The sequence below is a fragment of the Cydia fagiglandana genome, chromosome Z (assembly GCF_963556715.1).
Source record: "Cydia fagiglandana chromosome Z, ilCydFagi1.1, whole genome shotgun sequence".
NCBI lineage: Eukaryota > Metazoa > Arthropoda > Insecta > Lepidoptera > Tortricidae > Cydia > Cydia fagiglandana.
This window is the reverse complement of record NC_085959.1, coordinates 41,724,241-41,751,913: the sequence shown is the minus strand read 5'-3', so window position 1 is coordinate 41,751,913 and position 27,673 is coordinate 41,724,241. Positions and strand designations below refer to the sequence as shown.

General features: G+C 41.1%; 5 protein-coding genes across 5 annotated transcripts; 3 read left to right on the top strand and 2 right to left on the bottom strand.

The window, feature by feature from the left end:
• Positions 1 to 140: 140 nt before the first annotated feature.
• On the bottom strand, positions 141 to 3,633 carry LOC134679253 (cap-specific mRNA (nucleoside-2'-O-)-methyltransferase 2). The gene is made up of 5 exons (XM_063538142.1): positions 3,207 to 3,633; positions 2,775 to 2,964; positions 2,345 to 2,530; positions 1,895 to 2,015; positions 141 to 1,453 (listed from the first exon to the last, which is right to left on the bottom strand). Exons 1-5 carry the CDS (start codon positions 3,512 to 3,514, stop codon positions 159 to 161), a joined length of 2,100 nt encoding a protein of 699 aa, XP_063394212.1. The 5' UTR covers positions 3,515 to 3,633; the 3' UTR covers positions 141 to 158.
• Positions 3,634 to 8,924: 5,291 nt separating this feature from the next.
• LOC134679486 (U3 small nucleolar ribonucleoprotein protein IMP3) lies at positions 8,925 to 11,761 on the top strand. Its single transcript, XM_063538417.1, has 4 exons — positions 8,925 to 9,125; positions 9,226 to 9,437; positions 10,625 to 10,800; positions 11,168 to 11,761. Exons 1-4 carry the CDS (start codon positions 8,989 to 8,991, stop codon positions 11,189 to 11,191), a joined length of 549 nt encoding a protein of 182 aa, XP_063394487.1. The 5' UTR covers positions 8,925 to 8,988; the 3' UTR covers positions 11,192 to 11,761.
• Positions 11,762 to 12,411: 650 nt separating this feature from the next.
• Positions 12,412 to 15,403, bottom strand: LOC134678222 (uncharacterized). The gene is made up of 6 exons (XM_063536693.1): positions 15,203 to 15,403; positions 14,720 to 14,911; positions 14,131 to 14,269; positions 13,942 to 14,010; positions 13,668 to 13,792; positions 12,412 to 12,942 (listed from the first exon to the last, which is right to left on the bottom strand). The coding sequence occupies exons 1-6, from the start codon at positions 15,401 to 15,403 to the stop codon at positions 12,820 to 12,822; spliced, it is 849 nt and encodes a 282-aa protein (XP_063392763.1). The 3' UTR covers positions 12,412 to 12,819.
• Positions 15,404 to 17,065: 1,662 nt separating this feature from the next.
• LOC134679377 (probable ribosome production factor 1) lies at positions 17,066 to 22,781 on the top strand. The gene is made up of 6 exons (XM_063538275.1): positions 17,066 to 17,244; positions 17,624 to 17,747; positions 18,516 to 18,679; positions 21,367 to 21,571; positions 21,930 to 22,075; positions 22,250 to 22,781. Exons 1-6 carry the CDS (start codon positions 17,219 to 17,221, stop codon positions 22,425 to 22,427), a joined length of 843 nt encoding a protein of 280 aa, XP_063394345.1. The 5' UTR covers positions 17,066 to 17,218; the 3' UTR covers positions 22,428 to 22,781.
• A 3,231-nt stretch (positions 22,782 to 26,012) lies between these two features.
• On the top strand, positions 26,013 to 27,462 carry LOC134679172 (probable ribosome production factor 1). Its single transcript, XM_063538049.1, has 3 exons — positions 26,013 to 26,252; positions 26,611 to 26,756; positions 26,931 to 27,462. Exons 1-3 carry the CDS (start codon positions 26,013 to 26,015, stop codon positions 27,106 to 27,108), a joined length of 564 nt encoding a protein of 187 aa, XP_063394119.1. The 3' UTR covers positions 27,109 to 27,462.
• Positions 27,463 to 27,673: the final 211 nt, after the last annotated feature.

The window sequence follows — 27,673 nt, the reverse complement described above, 5'->3', positions numbered from 1 at the left end:
TTCCTCCGCCCCACGTGACCGCCGACATGCGTGAGGCGGAGACAAATGGGAATGATTCATATGAATGCACCTACTCCTATCTGAGCCCGGAGGGAAGAAATGGAAATAAACCAGAATTTCTCGTGAATAAAACATACGAATGTTCAAAACCATTATATTTACAATTGTTCATTATTGCATAGCGTTTGTTCTAACAAATCCAGGTATACCACACATCGGTTTCTATAAAACGTATTGTTATATAACACAATGCTTCCAAAGAACTCGCCCACATTGGTCAGTTGCACCGGCAAAAAGTTCCACACGTCTTGCTTCCCTGTCCCACACTCCCTCCCATTCCCACACTCATTTTCGACATTTTTTAAAATCTGCAGCCCTTCCTTACTTAACATGTTGCTTAGTATAATAGCATCTGATGAAAATCCGATTTTTTCGAAGCATTTCTTGCTTAGAACGTATAACACGCTTATGTTGAAGTGAGTTAGCGTTGCAAAGTTTGTTAATATCAAAGACTCTCCAAGAGATAAGTTTCTTAGAGTGCCTAGTAATATTAAGAAACAGCGTTTCTCATACTCATTATAGCTCTCTCCATTCCCTAAATCTGGCAGCAACAGCTTTTCACCCATCACATCTAACTGTTTTGTCTCATTTGATTTGCTTTGGATGGTACTCACAAATTCTTCTTCAGCCAATATCTGCTGATACAACTTGAATATTGGAACAAATATGAATTTGGAACTGTTGACTTTCTTCAATGGCAACCCGTATGTGAACACCGTATCTATCTCCACATCTTTATCATAAAAGCTCTTCCATCTTATAGTTTCTTTAATAAATATGAGTAAATTTAAAATATCCGTTTGAAGGAAGCTGCTTAAACTTTTCCATTTTTCCTTTAATGTCATTTTTGCATACAACTGTCTTTCTGTATAAGATCCTCTGTGGTATCGAGGGTTAGTATTGGCTTTATTTTCTTCATGTAGCACTCCTTTAAGGACCTCTTGCTCATAATCAAGCGGTCTCAAATCATATTGTCTTATAAACTCAGCCGCTACAACTGATCTTAGTTTCTTCACATCTATAGCAAACGGTATACTGTTTTGCATCAAATAAGCCTGTAAATTGTTATTGATGACTTGACACTGGAGACTGCTGAAGTAATAGGCGCACTCCTCCACTTGTTTTATGAAAGTGTCCGGTATGTTTTCAAGACTGAAAAGAGACTTGTCGCTGTACAAATTTGTTCCATAGGCGGACTTAAGTTTCGGTAAGTATTCCTCGAGCTGATCGCTTCCCTTGTACTGGAGGCAGATGGCGTAAACCTCGGAGTTGCCCTGGCGGGAGGTGACGGGCTTGTAGATGTTGACTTCGCGGAAGAGGTGGTTGAGGAGGTAGAGCAGCCCCACGGTGGAGTGCTCGAACGTGGTGAACAGTTTGAATACGAATGTGCCTCCTGTCAAAAGATATTAAGATAAATAGAGTCGGACCTATCTAACTCTGCATGGCATTTGCAATGACAATGTGTGATAATAAAATAATTTTTTTATGAAAATATGCCACTCCCTCGTTTTGTTTTTCTTCATCTTTGTAAGGTCCTGTAGCGATCAAAATGCTGAACCACCACTTATTCTCTACCACAACACATAATTTTGTATTTTTAGATCACCATACAAAACCCACGGTTCACGGCGCTCTTATTATTTTTAAAACTTTCTTTTTCTCCATACATACTTAATTCGTTTTTAATTTTATTTCTAAGCTGCATGCCTTCTTTGTTATCAACACCTACCTCTAAAATGGAAATGAATAAAGTTTTTATCTATCTGTCATTCAAATCGGTGCAAAGGTAGCTTAGACAGACTCTAGAATTGTCAGAACAGAACCAAGTCCATACCCGGGCTGAGCGCCTGCAGGGCGGTGACGGTCTCGCAGTAGTGCAGCGGCGACGTCGCCTCCTCCTGCGCGTCGGGCTTCTGCACGCAGTCGATGGAGCCGTCCGCCGTCGCCAGGAGAACCTACAGACAAACCGCATGCTAAGCCGCTGAATTACAATATGTTACCGAAAGCAAAGTTTAACCTTTGAACGCCATGCTTGTCGTGCGCGGCGCGTCATCGTGAATTGACAAAATGACAGTTGTCTGAACAACAAAACTACTACTAGTGACATAAACTTAGCATTATACATATTAACCATAAAAAGTAAATATACATAAGAAATGAAATGCTTGACAAAGAATTTCAAGTGACTTCCAAAGTCTCACATTACGCCAGACATATTCATCATAATATATTCCTGAGTGAGATGCAAACACATCTACACGGAACAGACAGAGAGAGGACATACCTTGCCCAGCTTATTGGCGTCCTTGACTATAGCCTGGCTGTTGGTCCAATCCATCAGGTTGCCGGTGTTGTCGGTGCCAAAATGCCAGTGCTGCAGAGTGTGTAGCATGAACCGGTCGTCGCTGATCATGTTGCCGGGCAAGTTGCCCTCATAGTACGGGTTCAGAGTGTTGGCCAGCCATTTCCACTGCAATATGTTCAAACAAATACTTGTTACTGTCCACCTGTAACATAACCTATGTCTTGATGAGGAATCCTAACTGTGGTTCTGAAAATTATTTGTACAAACAAGCATATGTTGGATAGTAAAATGTGGCTACTTGCCTCCCCACTGGGTATAGTATTTTTCAAACTCGATGGGAAGAGTGACAGGCGTCATCTCCACCTAAAACACCAAATCTCACAAAATTGTATCGAGATAACATGTTTACCTCAATTTCTTCATAGTTCTGCTTCAAATAATGATTGAGTGAAGTTATGAAAGCCCCTGGAGCCTCGCAGAGATGCAGGGACACCATCTTGCGGGAGATCACAGCCTCGGACGGAATGATCCGGTAAGAGCATGCACACTCGTAGAACTTAGTCCATGCTTGTGTCAGGAATTCTGGGTTCACGAGGCACCTGATAACAAATAAATATTAAAGGACACTTCTAATTCACTTAGCCACACATCTCAAAAAGGCTTATGTTTTGAGTGCTAGAGAATATTAAGTATAGTCAATTTAAATATTCACTTAACAATATACAAACCTCTATGTGTACAAACCGCGAGAGTGTGATTAATAATAAATAGATCTATATTATTTGTAAACGCTAATACTGTACTGGACTGCGCACAGTAAAAACTATACGCTTTGAGTTACCTGATCTTCCAACACACCTCACCGGAGGGGTTCCGTCGCCGAGTGTGACTACTCCACTCCTCGATATCGAAGTCGTTCAACTGACTCTTGTGGAAGTTCAGGCGACTCTTCAGCGTCTCCAGCCCCTTCACCTTCCACGGGGGCGCCGAGAACCAAGCATCAGCTGGCGGTAGCTTCCAATCCGAATCGAAACGAAAACGAAACTTTTTATTGAACAACGTATTCAGTTCCTCGTCAAATTCTTCGTTCTGATGCCGCTTGTGATGTTTATGACGCGATTGTAAGAAGCCATAGTCGTTCCTATGCATTTTTAGGCCTTTGTAGCGGGCATGCTAGTACTATAAAATTACATAAAAATATAAAAGTGGTTAGGTCAATACAATACCAATTATTCATGTTGACATTTTTACGATAATGTCTAAGTGTCAAACATGCCGCCATGCTTTTTCATTGATTGTTTTTTTCAACTCAACTTCCACGTTTAGAAATCCATAAGAGTAACAGAGATAAAAGTTTTTACTTTTTACGGAAACGCAACAGACCGACGTACCGAACCGCGCCTAGATGTTCAGCGTTCAAATCGTTCAAATTTTCCGTACGGAATGACATGTGTAAGCGAAACAGCGCTATGCATTTGTAGAGCGACGTCCCGTTCCCACCTGTTATTCCGTACGGAAACCAATTGAAAATTCCATGCGTGTGCAGCTAGGCTTACGCAGTTAATAAGCCCATTCACATTCCTACATTGCAGTCTTTGTTGCAGTCCAACTTGCCGTCCGCCTCATCACTGTTAAAGGAGTTTTAATAACTGAGGTATTCAAACTATTTAGGTACTTATGACTTGCATAGTAAACTCGAAGAAATAATCTGTCATGTATATTATGTCAATGTCGTATGTGGAAAATAAAATAACGTTTCGTATATGTGCTATATTTTAATTAATCTTCTCGTAGTGATATAAATCTCCAAAACTGTGTCCACGGCGGACTCCACAGACGCTCTGCTTACACGCATGTGTTAAACTACATCAGGTTATCCGGTCCCACCTACGAAAATGGAGAATATCGCTAAAATACAAATTGGTTTGTTGGAAGGGAAGTTAAATTGGGATACTTGGAAATACAAAGCTGTAAGTCTACTACGAACCGTCCCGCACGCGCTGGAAGTAGTGGAAGGCTCGTTCAAAAAACCCACAGAACCCGAAAATCTGACAGATGTAAATGCAGTGACCACGTACAAGACAGAACTAGCGCGTTTTGTAAAAGCTGATGCGACTGCACTGCTGATCGTTACAACCAATATGAAGGAAGAGACACTACGAAAGGTCATGAGGTACACGAATGCAAGAGACGTATGGCTTGAGCTACATAGACTGTTCGACGGCACGGACGAAGACAAGTCTTACAATCTATGTATGAGCTTTTTCGGCTTTAAAAAAGATCCGGCAGATGACATAGCTACACACATGTCAAAATTGAAAAATATTTGGACGCAGCTTAATCAGGAGATAAGTAAGGACAAAACCAGTGAGCTTCCAGAACTGCTACTCCTATGCAAGATTCTCGATACGCTTGACGAAACCTACTTTTCCTTCAGAAGCAGCTGGCTGTTATTGCCTAAATCTGAACGAACTATCGAAAGCCTTACAAGCCATTTATGTGCATTTGAACGAGCTCTTCAGAGTAACAACGTACTTCAACAGGAAGCTCTCGTTTCAAATTCCGGCACTACGTCTACTGCAGAGAAGAAGGACAGAAAGTTGAAATGCAACTACTGCCAAGCTATCGGCCATCGAGTGAGAAACTGTCAGAAGTGGATCAAAGACGGCAAGCCTCCGAAAAGCAGTAATCCGCAAGCAACACATTCTTCCTCTAAATCTGCAAACATGATCCTGTTGTCTATCGATAGCACAGAAGTATTTTCAACCGTTCCCGACATCGAAAACTGGTACGTGGATAACGGCGCCACGAGCCACGTGACAAACCGGGCTGATTTATTCCAAACCTTCAAATGCTTTGACAATATCCACACTGTAACAACGGCTGATGGCAAATGGATTCGTGCTAAAGGCAAAGGTTCAGTTATTATCGAAGCAAATGTAAGAGGGAAGCTACAACGAGCAACCCTTCAAGATGTTTGGTACGTTCCAGCCATTGCGAAGAATTTATTCTCAGTACTAGCACTCCACGACAGAATTCCGAACAGCAAATTCGTATCGACGACAAAAGAATGCACCGTCTATGTCAACGGCGAAGCGTGCTTAATAGGAAGACGTGAGAAAGAAGGTGGATTGTACAAATTAGATGTAAAAGTTGTACATCCTGAGAACCCCGCTGAAGTCTTTGCAACGTCCAATACTATGCAACTATACCACGAGAGGTTCGCACACCAAAACAAGAGGCACGTGAGGGCTACAGTCAAGCGCGAACTAGACATAGATCTTCCTCTTGACAAGGAGTTGTGCGAGGGCTGCATATATGGGAAAGCTCACAGACTTAAATTCGGTACGAGAACTCGAGCTACCGCGCCAGGAGAACTCATACACACCGACGTTTGCGGACCGTTTCAACCAAGCTTTTCAAAACTCCAGTACTACGTGTTGTTCAAAGACGACTATACAGGCTATCGTATGGTATACTTCCTAAGATACAAGTCAGAGGTTAAGGATAAGCTCGCCTTAATGCTAGCTCAGACGAAGAATGAAGGACATACCGTAAAATGCCTGCTCAGCGACAACGGTGGCGAATTTGACAACAAGTCCATTAGAGATATACTAGACTCCCATGGAATTCGACAACGACTGGTAATGCCTTACACACCAGAGCAGAACGGTGTAAGCGAACGTGAAAATCGCACATTGGTTGAAACAGCGAGATCCATGATGTACGCGCACGAATCTATGCCACAAGAACTTTGGGCAGAACTGATAAACACGGCCGCGTACATTCTCAATAGAACAGGTCCGACAAACAACAAAGACAAGTCACCGTACGAACTTTGGACTGGAAAAAAACCGACTGTCAAACATCTGCGTATCATAGGATGCAATGCATTCGTCCACGTTCCAAAGCAGAAACGGAAGAAGATGAACAAAAAAGCCATAAAAGGACGACTTGTCGGCTACGATGAAGATGGCTACCGGGTATGGATTACTGACGGAAAAAGTAACAAGCTCGTCCGTTCACGTGATGTCACTTTCGACGAAAGACCGCTTCCTAACAATGATGTTCACCCAGCTTGTGTAAACAACGACACAAATACGAGGGAGTACACAATAAGACTGCCGATGGGTAACCACAACATCAACGAGGAACCGGTTCCACTTCCCGAAGAGCATCATAATCCATTACCAGACGAACCCGAGGGAGACTTCGAAGATGCTGTCTCTAGCGATCATGAACTTGACCTTGAGGGAGAAAATTTGGAACCCGAACCAGTCCAAGAAGATCAAGTACATGTACCCGAGCTCGAACCTCACGATGATATTGAAGCAGTCGACTACGACGCCGAACCGCCGCGTTACAATTTGCGCAATCGCAACGAAATACGACATCCTGAAAGACATAATGACTACGTATGTATTACAGAAACGTACCCGTCGAATTTCGCTGATGCCATGGATCGTAATGACAGTGAAGAATGGCGAAAAGCGATGCACAGTGAAATGAAGTCACTGAAGGATCTCAACGTGTGGACGGCATGTTATCTACCGAAAGGGAGAAAAGCGCTTCCTTGCAAATGGGTCCTGCGAACAAAAAGGAACCCAGACGGCTCTATCGACAAATACAAAGCACGGCTAGTTGTGAAGGGCTTCAGACAAAGAAAAGGAATCGACTACGATCAGACCTTCAGCCCTGTCACACGCCTAGCGACTGTCAGAGCATTATTGAGTGTCAGCGCTCAAGAGCACATGCATTTAGTACAATTTGATGTTGCTACTGCGTTCCTCAACGGAAAGCTTGAAGAGGAAATATACATGCAACAACCCGAAGGCTTTAGCGACGGAACGCCTAAGGTCTGGAAGCTTAACAGAAGCTTATACGGCTTAAAACAGGCTCCAAGATGTTGGAACTCGTGTTTTGAAAGCATTTTACTTGATATGGGCTTCAAGCAATGCGAGGCTGATTGTTGTCTATACAGTAAAGAAGCAAACGGCAAGAAACTATTGATCACGTTGTACGTCGATGACGGATTAGTGGCCGCAAGTGATGAAGACTTAGCGCAGTCGTTTCTTAATGATTTACGGAAACGTTTGAAGATCACGTCGAAGCCCGCATCGTATTACCTGGGGCTACAAATCGAAAGAGAGAAGGATGGCTCTGTCTTCATTAATCAAGAAGCCTATGCAAAGAAAATACTGGAGCGTTTTGGGATGACAGAATGCAACCCTGTCACGACACCCATCGAGAAGGAAACCACGACTAATCAGTCAGGGAAAGTCGAATCCGAAAGTGTGAAGTACCCGTACAGAGAAGCGGTCGGTGCTTTAGCTTATTTAATGGTCGGAACACGTCCTGACATTGCATTTGCAGTGGGTGTTGCCTCCCGAAAATTAGAATCCCCCTCCAAGGAAGACTGGCTTGGTGTAAAAAGGATTTTGCGTTACATCAAAGGAACGTCTGCCTATGGAATCAGGTATGGACAGCATAAACCAGGAATACTCGAAGCATTCAGCGATGCTGACCATGGAGGTGATCGAGAGACCAGCCGATCTACTACAGGCGTGGCTTGTCGCTATGCAGGAGGTGTAATATCTTGGCTTAGTCAACGACAAGCGTCGGTTGCTATCTCTACTACCGAAGCAGAACTGGTAGCAGCCAGTGAAGCAGCCAGAGAGCTGGTATGGCTGACCAGAGTAATGCAGGAGTTAACTGAACTGAAACATATTCCTGCACTATATGTTGACAACGAAGCAGCAGTTCGCTTGGCACATAACCCAGAGTTTCACAAGCGAACTAAGCACATTCGTATTCGACATTTCTACGTTCGAGAGCAAGTTGCTGAAGGTGCAATGGAAGTCAAGAGAATTGGCACTGCAGATCAGCCAGCTGATATTCTAACCAAAGGACTACCGCGGCCAAGATTCTCTTTCCTTTGCCATGCCCTTGGAATAGTATTGAATAAGGGAAAGTGTTAAAGGAGTTTTAATAACTGAGGTATTCAAACTATTTAGGTACTTATGACTTGCATAGTAAACTCGAAGAAATAATCTGTCATGTATATTATGTCAATGTCGTATGTGGAAAATAAAATAACGTTTCGTATATGTGCTATATTTTAATTAATCTTCTCGTAGTGATATAAATCTCCAAAACTGTGTCCACGGCGGACTCCACAGACGCTCTGCTTACACGCATGTGTTAAACTACATCAATCACTCAGGATCTGATTCAAAGAATATAAAGCCTCCTCCACACTCGTGCGCGAATCGCGGCGCGAAGCCGCGAACGTAAGTGTGGCGTCGATTTTCGCAGACAGCGAAATCGACTCCACACTCGCGTTCGCGGCTTCGCCCGCGATTCACGCGCATAGTCTGGAGGGGGCTTAATACTCACGATCTGATTCAACTCAACTCGTATAATAGCCGTATCAGACTGTACGGTGTGATCATAGGGTGTGATAGTCGGTTTAAAATTGGCTATGATGGCTAAAATTCTTTCATTCAAACCTTCTAAAAGTTTTATTCAATGTCTCTGGTACTTTGACATTGACATTTCTCACGCCGTAATTGGACGAAAACGTGCGTTTGTTTTCATGATCTCATCCATATCTAAGCGTTAAAATGGTGCGTAAACTAAAATTTCACGAGCAGAAACTACTCAAGAAAGTAGATTTTATATCGTGGAAAGTAGATAATAACTTGAACGAGGTGAAAGTGATGAAAAAATACTATGTTCAGAAACGAGAAGATTACACAAAGTAAGTATAGGTTTTCCTACTTAACTATTTGATATACTAACTGTATAATATAAAACTACTAAGTTGTAAGTTTTTAACATATTTATCTCTCATCACTCAGGTATAATAAGCTTTCTCGTGAAATCCGTGAGTTAGCGAACAAAATCAAAGATCTGGACGCAGCGACGGAGTTTCGCACGGAGGCGAGCGCGCAGTTACTGGAGAAACTGTACCAGATGGGGCTCATCCCGACACGCTGGGACTTGGCGCTGGCCATCAACGTGTCCGCGAGCTCCTTCTGCCGGCGGCGGCTGCCTGTCGTCATGTGCAGAAGTATGAATCATAGTTATTCTTTAGAATTAATATACTGCGGACATTTTATGCGATGCAACAATATATACTATGGAGCCTATGTTGCCTCAAGTGATTTCAAGCATCTTAGAAAACATGATATTGTGGTGAACCTTTTACGGTTGCTTACCTCCGCCTGCAAAGCAGGCCGCTAAGTCAACAATACTTAAGTAGGTGTTGAGTAGGTGTCACTTGAATTGTCGAATGTTGATTCTTGTAATATCAGAATAAATATTAACACTCTTTAATTTTACGTATATATAGTAAGTAGTATACGTAGTATATACTTAGGAAAGCAGATTGGTTTCAACAACAAGAACAATGAACTAGAAGTTGACAGAAGAATCAAAAATACATGGAACAAATATTGGTCTTATAAAGAAATATTTAAAAGTAGCATGCCAATAACTCTTAAAAAGAAGGCTATGGACACCTGCCTCATCCCCAGCTTAACATATGCTTGCCAGACATGGAAATTCACTGAAAAAATAAAAAATAAAATTATTACTTGCCAGAGGGGAATGGAACGAAGCATGTTGAACATAAAAAAGATACAAAAGATAAGACATAGTAAAATAAAAGCAACAATAAAAGCAATAGATGCTCTAGAACACGCTAGAAAGCTAAAATGGAGATGGGCTGGACATGTGGCTCGCCTTAAAGACCACAGATGGACAGCCATGGTCACGAACTGGAAAGGCCCAGACGGTAAGCGCCGAAAAGGCAAACCAAACATGCGCTGGGAGGAAGACATGAAAAGAATTGCTGGTCCAAATTGGAAAAGAATAGCACAAGACCGTGAAAAATGGACATCTTTGGAAGAGGCCTTCACCTAACGGGTTCCTACAAATTAAATCAACAAAACTATATTAACAAACTTTATGTATAACGAAAGGAAATAAAAGGCTTTTTATTTTTATTTATTTAATATTACGTGATTATTTCTTTGAATCCTAAAATAGGAGTCCCACAATATGATTCCATGTTTTTAACATAACTTTATCTCCTGCTACTTTGTCTGGAAGAGATCACTTCTAGCCAACTTCTAGCAATAAGACCACCTTTTCTACCTTTATTTGTATTACAAATTTGTTTCTAAATTAGTTTTTCATTTGTAGTGCTATAAAGAATATTTATTTACTTACATTTCTCTTCATTTTGTTGCCTAGATAAAATGTCAGAGAACCTGAAAGAGGCCACAAAGCTGATTGAGCAGGGGCATGTGCGTGTAGGCCCTGAGGTGGTGAAGGACCCTGCATTCCTGGTCAACCGGTCACTGGAGGACTTTGTGACGTGGGTTGATGGCTCTGCTATCAAGCGGCATGTTATGGAGTATAATGAGATGGTGAGTATAGTTTTAATAGCATTTGAGTTCCAATGGAAGAATACATCTGGAAGAAACCTGCATACATCAGGGGACAGGTAACACCTATGCTGGCACTATCGTAAAATAGTTTGACTGGCCAACCCCATTGAAAGGTGAATGTGTTAAAAATTCAAAGAGGTGTGTGGTGACTGCTAATCTTATAAGGCTAGTGTAGATGATGGGCACTGATCACCATCAAACTGTTACTATAAAAATAAACTATTAATTGAGCTCCACTGTTAGGGCAGTAGTGTCCTGAGTACCAGAGGGGTTAAATTCCGCTCAAGCAAAATTTTTGCTAGGACTGCTAATAGGGTTCTACTTATTCAATTTTCTTCTGTTACAGCGGGATGACTTTGATCTTCTTTGAGATACTACAAGCGAGGACAAGATATACTTAGGCTAACATTAATTATTACCAATTTAGCTTTTAGATACTGTAGGGAACATTTATAAATATGATGATAAGATTTTAAGGTATGTTTGAATGTGTATGGAAAGGTTTAGGTCATATTATTACCTTCATAGTCTATAATATATTAACATATAAGAATTTGTTTAAGTAATAGTATTACGAAAAAACTATTTAATATTTCAGTAGAAACTCCTAATCCATAAAACTATAACTTTCGGGAAATACTCATTATAGGATAGATATCCTTCAAAGATATGATTCAATGTTTTACCTCTACCCTCCCACAGTCCTAACACTAGTACAAACACAAATTAGCTCCAATGACATTTGATCATCATTATTAAACGAACGAGAGTTGTTTCTTATTTGTAACTAAACAAAATAATCAATTCTATTTTCTAATACCATTGATTCCAATTTCTCTGGTATGGTGGGTGCTAGAGGCTAAAATAACTCTTTACACTAAGAGACATTTTTTGTTATTAATGACCTATGACCTGAATGAAGAATGTAAATAAAACATCTAATTCAAAAAATTTAGTTTTATTTAACTTAAACTTCAATAACATATTAAACCCTCGAGCCTTCTGCTTGGCCCACCCCTTCGGGTAAAACGGCTATATTTTATAGCTCTACGGTTATATTACAGGGTATCCCTACATTTATTGTAACTATAAAGCCCCGTCTCCATATCGCGCGGCAAGCTATCGAACATTGGCTCGCGCAGCAGCCGCGCGCAATGGATACCAGGCTGACTCGCGAGCCAACTCGATCATTGGCTCGCTCGAACGCACCGCGCATAGAACCATTCATTGTCGGTTTTTCGACGCGCGGCAAAGGAATGTTCGCGCGCAGTTGGGACGGGTGTGTATATATTTCAGTTGGCTCGCGCGGGAGCATACATGGATAATTAAAAGTGTCGTAGGTACTTTAATTAAATTATACGGCACTAAACAGTTTCTACGGAACAGTAAATGTAGTGATTATCGCAACAGATCATTTTTCTATTTGGCTATAGTTCGTTCCGAATATTTAATTTTTGTGATATAATGTAGTGGGTCGTCGGATCGCCTGCCGCGCGCGGCCGGCGCGCATAAGTTCAAGATGGTGCCGAAATTGGCTCGCGAGCCAAAATACAGGTTTGCCGCGGTCGAACATTGCTCGCGCGGCTGCCGCGCGATATCGAGACGGGCCTTAACAGGTACAGTCCCTGACAGGGCAATAAAAATAATATACTACACTAATTGTCACACTATTTTACGAAATCGTACAAAAAACAGATAAAAAAGTACCTCTATACTTTAGGACTACAAGCAACAAGTACCTGCGCCCAAGAAGTACTTTAACAAATACTTAACTTCAATTCAAAATCTTTTTATCACTAAAGTATTTAACCAAGACACAACACATAAAATATAATTTATCAAATGACTAGTATTTGTAGCACATTTTCAAGAAATTAACATGTTTTTCTAGATTATAAAGTAATCATACTATTTACATACAATCAGATCATTTCTCCCGCTAGTCTGTATGTAGATAACATAATTTTACCAAATCATAATAAGAGTAGTAAAACTAAGTCAGAGCCCCCCTAGTATGTCGTTGGCCCGCTGTTTGTGGATAGTGTCGAGAGTGGCCGCTATCCTGGCCACGGCGTCCGCCTGCTTCGATGCCGCCTCTGCCAGTGTTCTTAATGCCTCCGCCTGTACAAAAAGGATATTTGTATTATCTCACAAAAGAAAAAAACTAATATAAGTAGTAATGAACTGAAATAGATGGCATATAGTGGCACTTGCTTTGTCGAGACTGCTCGCTCTTTTGTTTTCGTAAATAAGTTTTGACTAATCTGTGCAAATTACATTGCGTCAACTATCTGTACCATTCTACCATTATTAAAAACTTGTTCTAGCAGGATCGGCAAACTTTTGAAGCGGAGAGTTAACCCCATAGGAATATCAAAAAGCCCCAATTAAAAGTTGATTTAACTGGTCTAGTTTTTTTATTTATTTAAGCCTTTATTTTTCCTTAAATAGTTTAGCATAATGAAGTTTTCTAATGATATTGTTGCTCTTTTTACTATATTAAGGGCCCCTGTCGGCTATAGGCCTCCTCCATATCTTTCCACCTTTCTTGGTCTTTAGCCTTGATTAGCCAATTTTCTCCAGCTGTGGCTATGATATGATATCCCTGGACCATCTTGTTATGGTCCCTGGTTGTTATTTTTCCCGCCTTCCTTTTGCCATGAGGTCCTAGCCACTTTGTGACTTTGTTAGTCCATCTGTCATCTGTCAATCTTCCTATCTGGTCCTGACTAGTCTAGTTAGTAATTATAAACTGGTCTAGTCTAATTGTTAATTGTTAGGGTGCCTTGAAGAGCCACAAGCAGCTCGCGTGCCGCGGTTTTCCGACCCCTGATCTAGCCTATTACCTGTATGGTGGCCGCTTGCGCCGCAGACGCCGCTACGCGCGCTCGGCTCTCTTCGGCCCTCGCTCGGGAGAGCTCGGCCTCGGCGCGTTTCTGCTCGATCTCGATTAGCCACTTTGGGTACAGTGCTGGGAAGGAAGCATGATTATACATATGCGTCTGATTTTATCTACACTCAACATTTGGCACTGACGAGGTTCTTAATACTATTTGTTATTGTATAACATCATTCAAATAATTAAATTTCCCAAAAACATTGAAAATTAATTGCACTTACAACTCATGAGTGGCCCATTCTGTTCGGAATCGTCGTAGTCGGATGGGGCGTCATCTTCGCTTTCCCGGTCTGAAAAACAGTATACCGTATTATTCCTGAATCACACCTACAACACTCGCGTCGAATCATGGTGCCTAGGACAGTCGTATTTTTATATGGAGTAGCTCTCACGTAAAGTGTTGTGTGTACCTGGCGAAACGTGTATCCTTGGCGAAAGGGCTATGTGCGCGTCTAGCGGCGATATCTCGATGCGGCCGCTGCATCGGTCCGCGGGGTCTTCCATACTCTCTATTTTCACCTCTGCTGTCACCTTGGGTAGCTTTTGTGTCTGTAAATTAAATAGTAAGTGAAATTTTACCCTTTATAGAGGCCACACTGTTAACTGACAGTTCGTAAACCTTATTACAAAAGGCATAAGGTTCACCTTAGGTTCAGTTAAGAGAGTTGCTGTATGTACATAATTTTTTGTATGCAAAATTTGTATCAAGGCTCTTTTAAAATATTTATATGACAGTTCAACAGGGTTCCGTATATTTATATGTATGGAGTAGCTGTCACGTAAAATGTTTGTAGACGGTTTTTGGAAGTTTAGCACAATTATTTATCTAGAAAAGTTACTTATACGTAACTTAATTAAAACACGGTAGAAGTTAATAAAAACACGATGGAAACATATGTTCTTGAACTATTTTTTTCAATTTAACCCATCGAAAAGTGACTTGAAGGAACTGCCATAGGGACTACCATGCGACGCAAGAGATATACTTGTAGTACTCACTCCGCTCTCATCCTGATAGTCCTGCTGCGCCAGCCGGGAGACCTTCTTCTCGAAGCAGGGCCCCAGTATCACGACGGCTCTCTTCTCCAGCTTGGTGAGCGGCCGGATACCTTTGTCGGTGGAGCCGAGTCGCTTCCGTTTGTTTATTATACGAAGTTTGTTCTTTAGCTTGTTCTTGAAGTCACTCCAATACTGGAAGTTATATTATTTTTCATGATGACAATAAAGAGTAATTAAGATATTTATTTTCAGCACACACAGCACATTTTCAGCTCGTAAAGGCTCTCTTTGTTTACGAGAAAGTTGCATTTTATCCACAAGAGCGGGAAATTAAGCTAATTTCGAGTTGCAAAGCATGTTAATTTGAGCTCGAAATTCAACAGTATATAATACAGATTTCTGCAGGTTATTAAGTCAGATGCATCACATCCCCAGCAAAGTAGACGTTTTATCTAATTCTAAACAATCTTTATCCTTACACACCCGACTCCACCCATCCATGGTCTTCCTTGTACCCCGGCAACTGTTCAGGGTTTGTGTGAGCTCGTTCCACAGCTTCTTGGAGACGTGGCGGGCCTCCAGCGAGCGCAGCTGGCCCGTGGCGAAGTCCACATGCTGTCCCATGAAGTCCAGCATCAGCTTCACTTGCTCGTACGCGACATGCCGGGAGGGGTTGTCTGACATGCTGGAATTATTGATTTTATTACAAACTGTACAGTCTGAATCTGGATCACTGTTCAACTCGTAATATTCTATACTTGGTTGCTAAAATAATCTTAATATATGTAAGAATTCCTCTTGTAAAATACAGTAAAAAAGGTATTGGGGCATTAAAATGAGCCTAGTTCGCTCCCCACTGGGTAATATGTGCTCCAACAGTTTTTATATAAATACACCTACATTAAAACAATATCACAACCTTATTCAAATGTTAAAACGTGATGTCTATTATTATACAATATATAGTATAATAAGTATTGGGCCTTGGGCCCCATACATTCCACAACTCTTCTCTTTCCGCACAGACATCAGCGATACGGTAGGGATTTTGTAAGGTGCGTAATTATAATCAGCAAAAGCTGGCGGTGACTACAAACTGAACTAATATTCAAGACAAAAGTTCTAATTAGAAATCATTCTTAAACATATTTGTTTCATAGGTCTACAACGGCAAGAAATCTAAATATTCTTTGACAGAAAATACTTACGTATACAGTTTATTTGCCTGTAGAGTATGGTCTAATTTAAATGTAATATCTACTAGGTACTATAAATAAATATAAATAAACAAAATATTCATCATCTCCATTTTAATGGCATAGACAAGGTAGAATTTTAATTTGACATTTGACAGCTAACTCAGCTGCTCTGGATTAAGGCTTCTACAGACGGTGCAACAACCGTAACAGACTACCGCACCACGATCGATCAGATGCCATACATTGCGTCAAGCAGTGGCCCATTTTATGAAGCTACAAGTTAAGTTGCTAACACACTATCGCACCGCACCAAGGTCATTGTGGGACGCACCCATAAGTAAGAGGGAGAAAGAGATATCGCTTTCTCCCTTTTACTTATGGGTGCGTCCCACAATGACCTTGGTGCGGTGCGATAGTGTGTTAGCAACTTTACAATTTACAAGCCGAAGTCTCTTTCTAACCCTATGTGTTAGAACGAAACTTCCGCTTGTAAATTGTAACTTGTAGCTTTATAAAATAGGCCACAGATCTTGTCAGTAGAAAAAGGCGGCAAATTTGAAAAATGTAGGCGCGAAGGGATATCGTCACATAGAAAATTTGAATTTTGCGCCTTTTTCTATTGACAATATTTGCTTGACCATCTATATTAAAAATCTCACGCGTTTATGGCATACTAAAGGCACACGAGAGCTTTTTCAACCCGCATTAAAAATGCGTCTACACGTTGAATTAAATTTAACGACCAAGGCTTAAAGTCGAAAATCCAACAACGTTGATAAAAAGCTCCGCCGCCATCAAGTGAATAAATTTACTTGTTGGATAAGCCCGCTCCACACTCGTGCGCGAATCGCTGCGCGAAGCCGCGAACGCGAGTCTTAAGTCGATTTCGCATATCAGCGAACTAGACTCCACACTCGCGTTCGCGGCTTCGCCCGCGATTCACGCGGATAGTCTGGAGGACGCTTTACAAGTATATCCAACAAGTTTTGTGTCATTCAAACGCTTTTTTACGAGCTTTGATAAAGCGCTCGTGTACCTGAGGCTTTATTATGGCTTTATTTGATTTATGGTACGTAGGGTTTTTTTTTTCTTCAAAACGTCAAACTCGTCAAAGTCAAATTGTCACACTGTCAAAGTGTCAAAAGCACGCATCCGTGTCCATGTCGTGAGTCTCCATATTCCACGTAAATTTAGCCCCAGCAAACTATTTTATTCACATTTAAAGGCTTGAAATAAATCAACATCCTTACAAGTTCATTTAAACCGTATTTGAAGTTAGTGTCACCAGTAAATCTTCAAAATGGCGCGCGGAAAAGACAAAAAGAAGTAAGTGAAACACGTGTTGTTTATAAAAGTCCTTAGAGTCTGCCGATATTAGAAATACATGAGAATTCTAAGGCCTTTGCACTGTTTACAGTGTAGCAAATTTAAATAGCTAGCATTTATTTAGCGCATTAGAACGGCAAGGGTCTATATTCCGTTATTTTCGACTTGAAAATAATTGCCAAAGAAATTCGTTTATGATATTTTAACAACTATAGGATCGTTACCGAAGTATACTTTGCTCTCTATTCCTGAATCTTAAATGGTCCCACAAATGAAAAATGCTTTTTGATAGTCTTTTTTTTTATTACTAAACTGAAAGTTCACACTAACACCCTCTATGAGGTGAAATGGTGTTATTTCCTGCTATTTCTATTCCCAGACGTAAACTGGAGAAGAAACAAGAAGGCGACGATGTGCCAAAGAAGGTGCCGCACACCCTGGAGTCTCTCCGTGAGAAGGATGAGACCATGCTGGTGCATGCAGAGGCCGAGGAACAGGAGGAGGTATGGAACTGCAAGTTTTATGATAATTACAGTGTCAAATCCATATAGTGACACACAAAGGACCAGACACTTTTTGACGTTATAGAGAGAAACTAATATTAATAAAGTAAACCAACTAGAGGCAGCAAAAATATTGATGTTACAGGGAGTGAAACATTATATGTAGTTTACACTGTAATTAATCTATTACTAAAATAAAGAGGTCTATACCCATCCATCTGGGTTTAGCAGCCAATCATTACACTTTGACCACACTAACTTTGCACTAACCTGGCAGCAGAATAGGGCATGGCATGAAAACTTATACTTCGTTTTTTTTAGCATTAGAAATAAGGTAAACAATCTTGATGTGTCTTTTAATTGAAAAACACATTTTAAAAATAAGTTACGGCAAATATGTAACAATTATGAATCTAATACGATCATTTATATTCTTCTGCTTTCATAAGTAATAGTTTTTGATTTTTAAATAGCGTTTTTCAATTAAAAGACATGTCAAGATTGCTTACCTTCTTGCAAGTTCTTTCTAATGCTAAAAAAAACGAACTATAGCATGGTCCTACATGTATATCCTGGTCATATCACTGTCTCCACCTGAGTAGGAATGCTTATAACATGCAATGTATTTTTTTATAAAAAGGGTCACATCACAGGACAGTTTTTATTTTAAGTAAGGTAGAAAGATATTTTTTCCTAGGCTGCTCTGAATTTGACCAAAACCAAATGGCATATTTTTCTTCTAGATTCTTATAAATACCATGTTTCCAGGTTCAAAAGGACATGGAACTGGATGAGCTATCATCTTACTACCAGAACGCGTACGAGCCAAAAGTCCTCATAACTTACTCTGACAACCCGCACACCAAGACACGCATCTTTGGCCGTGAGCTGGTGCGGATCATACCCAACTCCGTGTCCCGGTATAGACAGAGGTAACGACCAAAACCATTGATAGAACTAAACTCTGACCACGCTAATTTTGCACAAACTTGGCAGTAAGAATGCATACATATCCCAATAATCTCCATACTTGATATAGCATTTCGTATGGAAACTTAGTGTGGTCCAACGTTATATGACGTGCCTTGAAACCCTCTACACACTCAAGATTCCACTCACCTCTTCTAATCAATAAATAACAATAATTGGAATGGCCATTGTAACTGTACAGAAAAGTATATAAACATATCAAGAAATATTTGCCAAGCGAAATGAATATCAGCTATGTGCAAGAATGATTCTGTCAAATATTATTGGGCACTTTGTCTCTTTATAGTGCACCTCTGCAAGTTATTAGGTTATCACTCCAGGCCTCTGCCCTACTGCTAGTGATGATATGATTAAAACATAATTATAATGAATAATGTACAAGCTTAGCGAAATAAACTGTTATGTATTACTTGTATGTAAATTTAGTTAGTTAGGGTGGGGGATTTGGGATAAATTCGGAAATGAAATCTACACAAATAACAATGTCTAGAATGTAAGTAGGTACCTATATAATATAACATATAATGTATCTAAAAAATCATACAGCAGCCAAGCGAAATTAATTTAAGAGGAGGCTTAAAGCAGGGTAATTAGAAGGAAACAACCGTTATTTGTGTTACAAGGGGGAAAAGTTGTTGTTTAGTCCACACAGTGTGAGCATACGCGCGAGGAAATTGCCTCGCTTAGTTTGGACCCAGCTTTTAACCTCGCATGCTTATTGATACCGAGCGAGCAAGCGGAGGTTTCAAAACTGAACCACGAGCGTAGCGTGTGCTTCGAGAATGGAATCTTGAGCGTCGCGAGGGTTTCAAGGCACGAGGCTTAAACAAATTTTTACACAAGAAAAATACTAACCGTAATATACCAAAGCATATCAATTCAAAATGAATGTTTTCAAATATTTGTTCATTCAAGATAATCATTTCAAAAGTCAATTTTACCAATGAACATAGATGTAGATGTAGTGTAGGGATGCCCGGCCGGAAGCAGGCGGGCTGTCGATCGCTTGTCGCGTTCATTCAGCCCGGTTCCCTGGAGTTGGAGCTGCAGGTTAGGGCCCCCCCACATCTAGCGTCTTTCGAGCGTCGGCGTCTGGTCAGCGCTATGACGTCGCTGCGCAGTTGCGTCGACGCTGCGTCGACGTTGCGTCGAGCAGCGGCCATAGAATTGTAGACGCCGACTCTCGAAAGACGCCAGATGTGGGGGGGCCCTTACTGTCCCGGCGGGATTCCCACATTATTTCTATTTCACTACCAGTGAACATAAGGAAACAACTCAAAATTTGCATTTGATTATATTCCCCCACATGTGGATAAAATGCAACTCTCTTATTGATTCGGTGAAATTGTGTTTATGAAAAACAAATTATAGCCAGCATTCAATGAATGTGGTATGATACCCAAAGGTACTTTACTAAAAGGTACTTAAGGTGCTTTACGCACACTAGTGTCTCATCCCCTTCCCCTGAGGCAACCCCCCCTTTTAGCATGAAATATGTCCCGGTTGACGGTGCTAGTGTGCGTAAAGCACCATACCCAAAGGTATCATACTACATTCATTGAATACTGGCTATAATTTGTTTGTCTTCCCCATACCATACATTAGTTCTCGACCGGATCATGTCAGTTTTTAGGGTGCCGTACCCAAAGGGTAAAACTAGGGGACCCTATTACTAAGACTTCGCTGTCCGTCCGTCCGTCTGTCACCAGGCTGTATCTCACGAACCGTGATAGCTAGACAGTTGAAATTTTCACAGATGATGTATTTCTGTTGCCGCTATAACAACAAATACTAAAAACAGAATAAAATAAAGATTTAAATGGGGCTCCCATACAACAAACGTGATTTTTGACCAAAGTTAAGCAACGTCGGGAGTGGTCAGTACTTGGATGGGTGACCGTCTTTTTTTCCTTTTTTTTGTTTTTTTTATGCATTATGGTACGGAACCCTTCGTGCGCGAGTCCGACTCGCACTTGCCCGGTTTTGAACAATCAAGAGAACATTTTTAGGGTTCCGTACCCAAAGGGTAAAACGGGTACCCTATTACTAAGACTCTGCTGTCCGTCCGTCCGTCCGTCTGTCTGTCAAGGCTGTATCTCACGAACCGTGATAGCTAGACAGTTGAAATTTTCACAGATGATGTATTTCTGTTGCCGCTATAACAACAAATACTAAAAACAGAATAAAATAAAGATTTAAGTGGGGCTCCCATACAATAAACGTGATTTTTGACCGAAGTTAAGCAACTTCGGGCGGGGTCAGTACTTGGATGGGTGACCGTTCTTTTTTTTGCATTATGCTACGGAACCCTTCGTGCGCGAGTCCGACTCGCACTTGCCCGGTTTTTACCTTATTATTTAAAACGCGCGTTTAACCAAATAACCTAGTGACACTACATTCAAATATTGTTTTACTCGGTAAACACAGCGCGGTAAGCGCATTGTAATTTTTTCTATATTCCATTGACGCATGCGTTCAACGCTGCGTTTATCGCATAAAATAACCGCGCACTATATTCCATTCAAACGAAAAAGTGTTAAAATGACAAAAATCCTAACACACGTGCTATCAATGCTATCATAAATATCATCATCATGACTGATTTACTTTTATTCTATTCTGTTCCCAGGTCTTCAATAAAGAGGATAGTCCAGTCAGCCATACGCGAAGACGTGACTGACGTGATCATAGTGAACGAGAACCAGAAGCAGCCCAACGGGTTCCTCCTCATCCACCTCCCCGACGGACCGACCGCCCACTTCAGGCTGTCCAGCTGCAAGATCACCCCGGAGCTCAGGAAGGACTATAAGGAGATCACCACACATCGGCCGGAGGTGAGTCCGAACAGCAGCCTAACAGGTTCCTCGCCGACCACACCGACTGCTGTAAGTACACACAAGGAGATTTGGAAGACTGATCGCGAGTTGTATGTATTTATTAGGAGATCTTTAACTGCCTAAAGTACTATTACTTTCTAACTACTTTGTAACTATTTGTACAGAGGTAGTGCATAATTGTTTTCCATCGTTTTTCCACGGAAACGTACGAAGGTGTCTTGCTATTTCAGTCTCTCTCGGTGCAAAAGTACTGAGGTTGGCTGACGTAGCATGACAAATACGAACGTTTTCGGGAAAATACGATGGAAAACAATTATGCGCTACATCCGTACTGAACTTTTTGTGTGTGTGGCAGGTGATCCTGAACAACTTCAGCACGCGGCTCGGCATGACCGTGGGGCGCATGCTGGGCGCGCTGTTCCACCACGAGCCGGAGTTCCGCGGCCGCCGCGCCGTCACCTTCCACAACCAGCGGGACTACATATTCTTCAGGCACCACAGGTGACCACATTTTGGTTTTAATATTAGGTTGGGGACAAACAAGCATATTAACCCTTAAACAAAATAAACACTTGCTTAGGCAACTTATTACTATTAACTAAGGAAACTGATGTATGGTGTGAGCACTCTAAACTTATTTATTCTTCTATGCTAAAACTTAATCATTAATTCCAGGTACGAATTCACAAAGGACGGCAAGCGAGCGCGGCTCTGCGAGCTCGGGCCGCGCTTCACGCTGCGCCTGATATCGCTGCAGCAGGGCACCTTCGACTCCAAGAAGGGAGACTACGAGTGGATAATCGCCGGCCGGAGACACCAGCTCGAGACCTCCAGGAGGAGGTTCTTCCTTTAGTTCGTGATACGTGTTCCGGTGTGGAAAGTTTTAGTAGGCTTCAAAAGGCCGCAGATTGCCTCTTGTGTGATGCTTCGGCCGCAGATTGGACGCGAGCGGCAAATATAGGCCGTTCATACATTTGGTCGAGCGCAATGTATGAGAGGGCTTGGTTTGCCGAACGCCGCGCGTGCGTCCAGTCTGCGGCCTCACACAGGCGGGTCAATGTACGAAATTATTCGTGGTTAGCGTCCTTACTTTAGTAATACCATTCTGTTGGTGAATTCAAATTGTTGTAAGATAAGAGACTCGTGTTATACCTAGTATATTTAAGGTTATTTTTAAATATAAATACGGAAACTAATGATACCAGAATTTTCCTTTTTATTTCTATAACCACAAAACCCTCTACACACTATTACCTCTCGCGTCGAAGATGCTCTCTATGAAAATATTTTCATTCTCTTCCGGGCACACCATTTAAAATGAAGGGAGCTCATGAGCTCTATATACAAAGATTTATAGTAATGTTAGCAGTTTTATCGAGCTTGTGTAGGTATGGCAAATCGCACCGATTACGGAATAATCTGCAACGATACGCCGTGCACCACGTTAAATTAAAACTGCATAAATAAAGCATTACTTACGATTATTCGTTCTGGTGTGGACGACCATTTCTCCATACAATCGTAGACTAATTAGTAGAAGTATATCTTTTGTTTTCTTATTAGTAATGGCTACAAATATAATGACCACCAAAAAATACTTTGGTACCCTAAATAAAAAAATCATGCTTACCAAAAAAAATTACTGAACACCAAAAAAATAAGGCCTAAAATTACAAAAGTACCACCGTTTTAATTACGACTGCACTTCAAATTTTATTCGAATACCAAATATATTGAATGATTACCAAAAATCATTAATGATCACCAAATCTTGAAGACCAAATTAATGCGATATTTTCACCTAAATAAACACTATGATTACCAAAAATTGTATACATATTACCAAATAAAGTAAAATGCTGCCAAAATTATTAGCCCCTCCCGCTCAAGCCGCCCCCGTACCCCGCACCGCATACCTATCTAACCTAACCTACTTTTCTAGGAGCATACTGAAATGCTACTAGAAAAGTAGGTTAGGTTTGTACTGCTATCAGTTCAGTGGGCTAGGTTAGCACTGCGACCCTTACAGAAATGAATTGCTACTAGAAAAGTGGGTTAGGTTAGGTTTAAACTGCGACCCTTACAGATAAGAAATGCTACTAGAAAAGTGGGTTAGGTTAGGTTTGAACTGCGACCCTTACAGAAACGAAACGCTACTAGAAAAGTGGGTTAGGTTAGGTTTGAACTGTGACCCTTACAGAAACGAAATGCTACTAGAAAAGTGGGTTAGGTTAGGTTTGAACTGCGACCCATACAGAAACGAAATGCTACTAGAAAAGTGGGTTAGGTTAGGTTTGAACTGCGACCCTTACAGAAACAAAATTCTACTAGAAAAGTGGGTTAGGTTAGGTTTGATCTGTGACCCATACAGAAACAATTGTGGTTACAATTTTGGTGGTCATTTACTATATTCGGGTTTACAATGATTATTTTGGAGTCATTTGCTTTAATAGGATAGCAAGATTTAAAAATTTGGTTATAATTTTACATTAAAATGGAGTTCTAATTTTGGTGGTCATTTACGATTTTTGGGTTTACAATGATTATTTTGGTGTCATTTTATTTAATAGGATATCACGATGTGAAAATTTGGTTATCAATTGACATTAAAATGGGGTTTGAAATTTGGTAATCATTTACATTTTTTGGGTTAATAATGATTAGTTTGGTGTCATTTCCTGTAATAGGATAGTAATACTGGAATCAGTTATGTATCGCTGCCATACATGACCCAAAATTTTTTTATTAAGCTATGAGCTTCATCACATCTGATATTTGAGTAATTCTAAGCATTTCTAGCCTGAAGTGGGGGGGATGGTGGGGTACAAAGACGGCCGCCACCCGTCATCTTTAAAAAAAATCTATTCTGATCCTGGTGGGTACTAGGGCAAGTTTGGTATCATTTTCGTATAAACCAAAGACGTAGAATTCATTGCTGATATTTGTTTTTTTTAGTTTCATAGTAATTTTACAAGAAAAACGTAAAAAGGTGAAAAATTTGGTTGGAGATTTTTGCTACGCGAAGCCGAAACTACAAAAGATAGAAAGTTGAAATTTGCACACTAGATTACATTTATAAAGTGTACAAGAGATAAGAAGCAATTTTGAGAAATTCAACCCCTAAGGGGGTTAAAAAGGGGATGAAAGTTTGTATGGGGTTCAAGTTTTATTTAAAGCTAGGAATTTGAAACTTCGTAAAACGATATATTATTAAAATACAAGAAAACTAATTTCAGCGTTTTTGAAAATTCATCCCCTAAGGTGGTGAAAAAGGGGTTGAAAGTTTGTATGGATATCAAAAAAATTTTCGAACGCGGGACTTGAATCTTTGTATTTGGGGATATTATTAAAAGACAGGAAAAGTAATTTCAGCGTTTTGTAAAATTCATCCCCTAACAGGGTTAAAAAGGGGTTGAAAGTTTGAATCCATTACAAATCCGAGTAGACACACATTTCTTATTGCCTCCCAGGCTTGAAATGCTTAGAATTACTCAAGGAACATATGTGATGAAGCTCATAGCTTAATAAAAAAATTTTAAAAGAGCCTTGATACAAATTTTGCATACAACCGTGATAGCTAGACAGTTGAAATTTTCACAGATGATGTATTTCTGTTGCCGCTATAACAACAAATACTAAAAACAGAATAAAATAAAGATTTAAATGGGGCTCCCATACAACAAACGTGATTTTTGACCAAAGTTAAGCAACGTCGGGAGTGGTCAGTACTTGGATGGGTGACCGTCTTTTTTTCCTTTTTTTTGTTTTTTTTATGCATTATGGTACGGAACCCTTCGTGCGCGAGTCCGACTCGCACTTGCCCGGTTTTGAACAATCAAGAGAACATTTTTAGGGTTCCGTACCCAAAGGGTAAAACGGGTACCCTATTACTAAGACTCTGCTGTCCGTCCGTCCGTCCGTCTGTCTGTCAAGGCTGTATCTCACGAACCGTGATAGCTAGACAGTTGAAATTTTCACAGATGATGTATTTCTGTTGCCGCTATAACAACAAATACTAAAAACAGAATAAAATAAAGATTTAAGTGGGGCTCCCATACAATAAACGTGATTTTTGACCGAAGTTAAGCAACTTCGGGCGGGGTCAGTACTTGGATGGGTGACCGTTCTTTTTTTTGCATTATGCTACGGAACCCTTCGTGCGCGAGTCCGACTCGCACTTGCCCGGTTTTTACCTTATTATTTAAAACGCGCGTTTAACCAAATAACCTAGTGACACTACATTCAAATATTGTTTTACTCGGTAAACACAGCGCGGTAAGCGCATTGTAATTTTTTCTATATTCCATTGACGCATGCGTTCAACGCTGCGTTTATCGCATAAAATAACCGCGCACTATATTCCATTCAAACGAAAAAGTGTTAAAATGACAAAAATCCTAACACACGTGCTATCAATGCTATCATAAATATCATCATCATGACTGATTTACTTTTATTCTATTCTGTTCCCAGGTCTTCAATAAAGAGGATAGTCCAGTCAGCCATACGCGAAGACGTGACTGACGTGATCATAGTGAACGAGAACCAGAAGCAGCCCAACGGGTTCCTCCTCATCCACCTCCCCGACGGACCGACCGCCCACTTCAGGCTGTCCAGCTGCAAGATCACCCCGGAGCTCAGGAAGGACTATAAGGAGATCACCACACATCGGCCGGAGGTGAGTCCGAACAGCAGCCTAACAGGTTCCTCGCCGACCACACCGACTGCTGTAAGTACACACAAGGAGATTTGGAAGACTGATCGCGAGTTGTATGTATTTATTAGGAGATCTTTAACTGCCTAAAGTACTATTACTTTCTAACTACTTTGTAACTATTTGTACAGAGGTAGTGCATAATTGTTTTCCATCGTTTTTCCACGGAAACGTACGAAGGTGTCTTGCTATTTCAGTCTCTCTCGGTGCAAAAGTACTGAGGTTGGCTGACGTAGCATGACAAATACGAACGTTTTCGGGAAAATACGATGGAAAACAATTATGCGCTACATCCGTACTGAACTTTTTGTGTGTGTGGCAGGTGATCCTGAACAACTTCAGCACGCGGCTCGGCATGACCGTGGGGCGCATGCTGGGCGCGCTGTTCCACCACGAGCCGGAGTTCCGCGGCCGCCGCGCCGTCACCTTCCACAACCAGCGGGACTACATATTCTTCAGGCACCACAGGTGACCACATTTTGGTTTTAATATTAGGTTGGGGACAAACAAGCATATTAACCCTTAAACAAAATAAACACTTGCTTAGGCAACTTATTACTATTAACTAAGGAAACTGATGTATGGTGTGAGCACTCTAAACTTATTTATTCTTCTATGCTAAAACTTAATCATTAATTCCAGGTACGAATTCACAAAGGACGGCAAGCGAGCGCGGCTCTGCGAGCTCGGGCCGCGCTTCACGCTGCGCCTGATATCGCTGCAGCAGGGCACCTTCGACTCCAAGAAGGGAGACTACGAGTGGATAATCGCCGGCCGGAGACACCAGCTCGAGACCTCCAGGAGGAGGTTCTTCCTTTAGTTCGTGATACGTGTTCCGGTGTGGAAAGTTTTAGTAGGCTTCAAAAGGCCGCAGATTGCCTCTTGTGTGATGCTTCGGCCGCAGATTGGACGCGAGCGGCAAATATAGGCCGTTCATACATTTGGTCGAGCGCAATGTATGAGAGGGCTTGGTTTGCCGAACGCCGCGCGTGCGTCCAGTCTGCGGCCTCACACAGGCGGGTCAATGTACGAAATTATTCGTGGTTAGCGTCCTTACTTTAGTAATACCATTCTGTTGGTGAATTCAAATTGTTGTAAGATAAGAGACTCGTGTTATACCTAGTATATTTAAGGTTATTTTTAAATATAAATACGGAAACTAATGATACCAGAATTTTCCTTTTTATTTCTATAACCACAAAACCCTCTACACACTATTACCTCTCGCGTCGAAGATGCTCTCTATGAAAATATTTTCATTCTCTTCCGGGCACACCATTTAAAATGAAGGGAGCTCATGAGCTCTATATACAAAGATTTATAGTAATGTTAGCAGTTTTATCGAGCTTGTGTAGGTATGGCAAATCGCACCGATTACGGAATAA

Coding starts and splice junctions, on each gene's coding strand:
- LOC134679486 (XM_063538417.1), top strand. CDS start 8,989: ATGGTGCGTAAACTAAAATTTCACGAGCAGAAACTACTCAAGAAAGTA. Junction 9,126..9,225: donor AAACGAGAAGATTACACAAA/GTAAGTATAGGT, acceptor CTCATCACTCAG/GTATAATAAGCTTTCTCGTG. Junction 9,438..10,624: donor GCCTGTCGTCATGTGCAGAA/GTATGAATCATA, acceptor TTTGTTGCCTAG/ATAAAATGTCAGAGAACCTG.
- LOC134679253 (XM_063538142.1), bottom strand. CDS start 3,514: ATGCATAGGAACGACTATGGCTTCTTACAATCGCGTCATAAACATCAC. Junction 2,016..2,344: donor ACGCCAATAAGCTGGGCAAG/GTATGTCCTCTC, acceptor GTTTGTCTGTAG/GTTCTCCTGGCGACGGCGGA. Junction 1,454..1,894: donor CCTGCAGGCGCTCAGCCCGG/GTATGGACTTGG, acceptor ATCTTTTGACAG/GAGGCACATTCGTATTCAAA.
- LOC134679377 (XM_063538275.1), top strand. CDS start 17,219: ATGGCGCGCGGAAAAGACAAAAAGAA. Junction 17,245..17,623: donor CGCGGAAAAGACAAAAAGAA/GTAAGTGAAACA, acceptor TTCTATTCCCAG/ACGTAAACTGGAGAAGAAAC. Junction 21,572..21,929: donor TCACCACACATCGGCCGGAG/GTGAGTCCGAAC, acceptor TGTGTGTGGCAG/GTGATCCTGAACAACTTCAG.
- LOC134679172 (XM_063538049.1), top strand. CDS start 26,013: ATGACTGATTTACTTTTATTCTATTCTGTTCCCAGGTCTTCAATAAAG. Junction 26,253..26,610: donor TCACCACACATCGGCCGGAG/GTGAGTCCGAAC, acceptor TGTGTGTGGCAG/GTGATCCTGAACAACTTCAG. Junction 26,757..26,930: donor ATATTCTTCAGGCACCACAG/GTGACCACATTT, acceptor CATTAATTCCAG/GTACGAATTCACAAAGGACG.
- LOC134678222 (XM_063536693.1), bottom strand. CDS start 15,403: ATGTCAGACAACCCCTCCCGGCATGTCGCGTACGAGCAAGTGAAGCTG. Junction 14,270..14,719: donor ACTATCAGGATGAGAGCGGA/GTGAGTACTACA, acceptor TTTAATTTACAG/ACACAAAAGCTACCCAAGGT. Junction 13,793..13,941: donor GAATGGGCCACTCATGAGTT/GTAAGTGCAATT, acceptor CTTCCTTCCCAG/CACTGTACCCAAAGTGGCTA.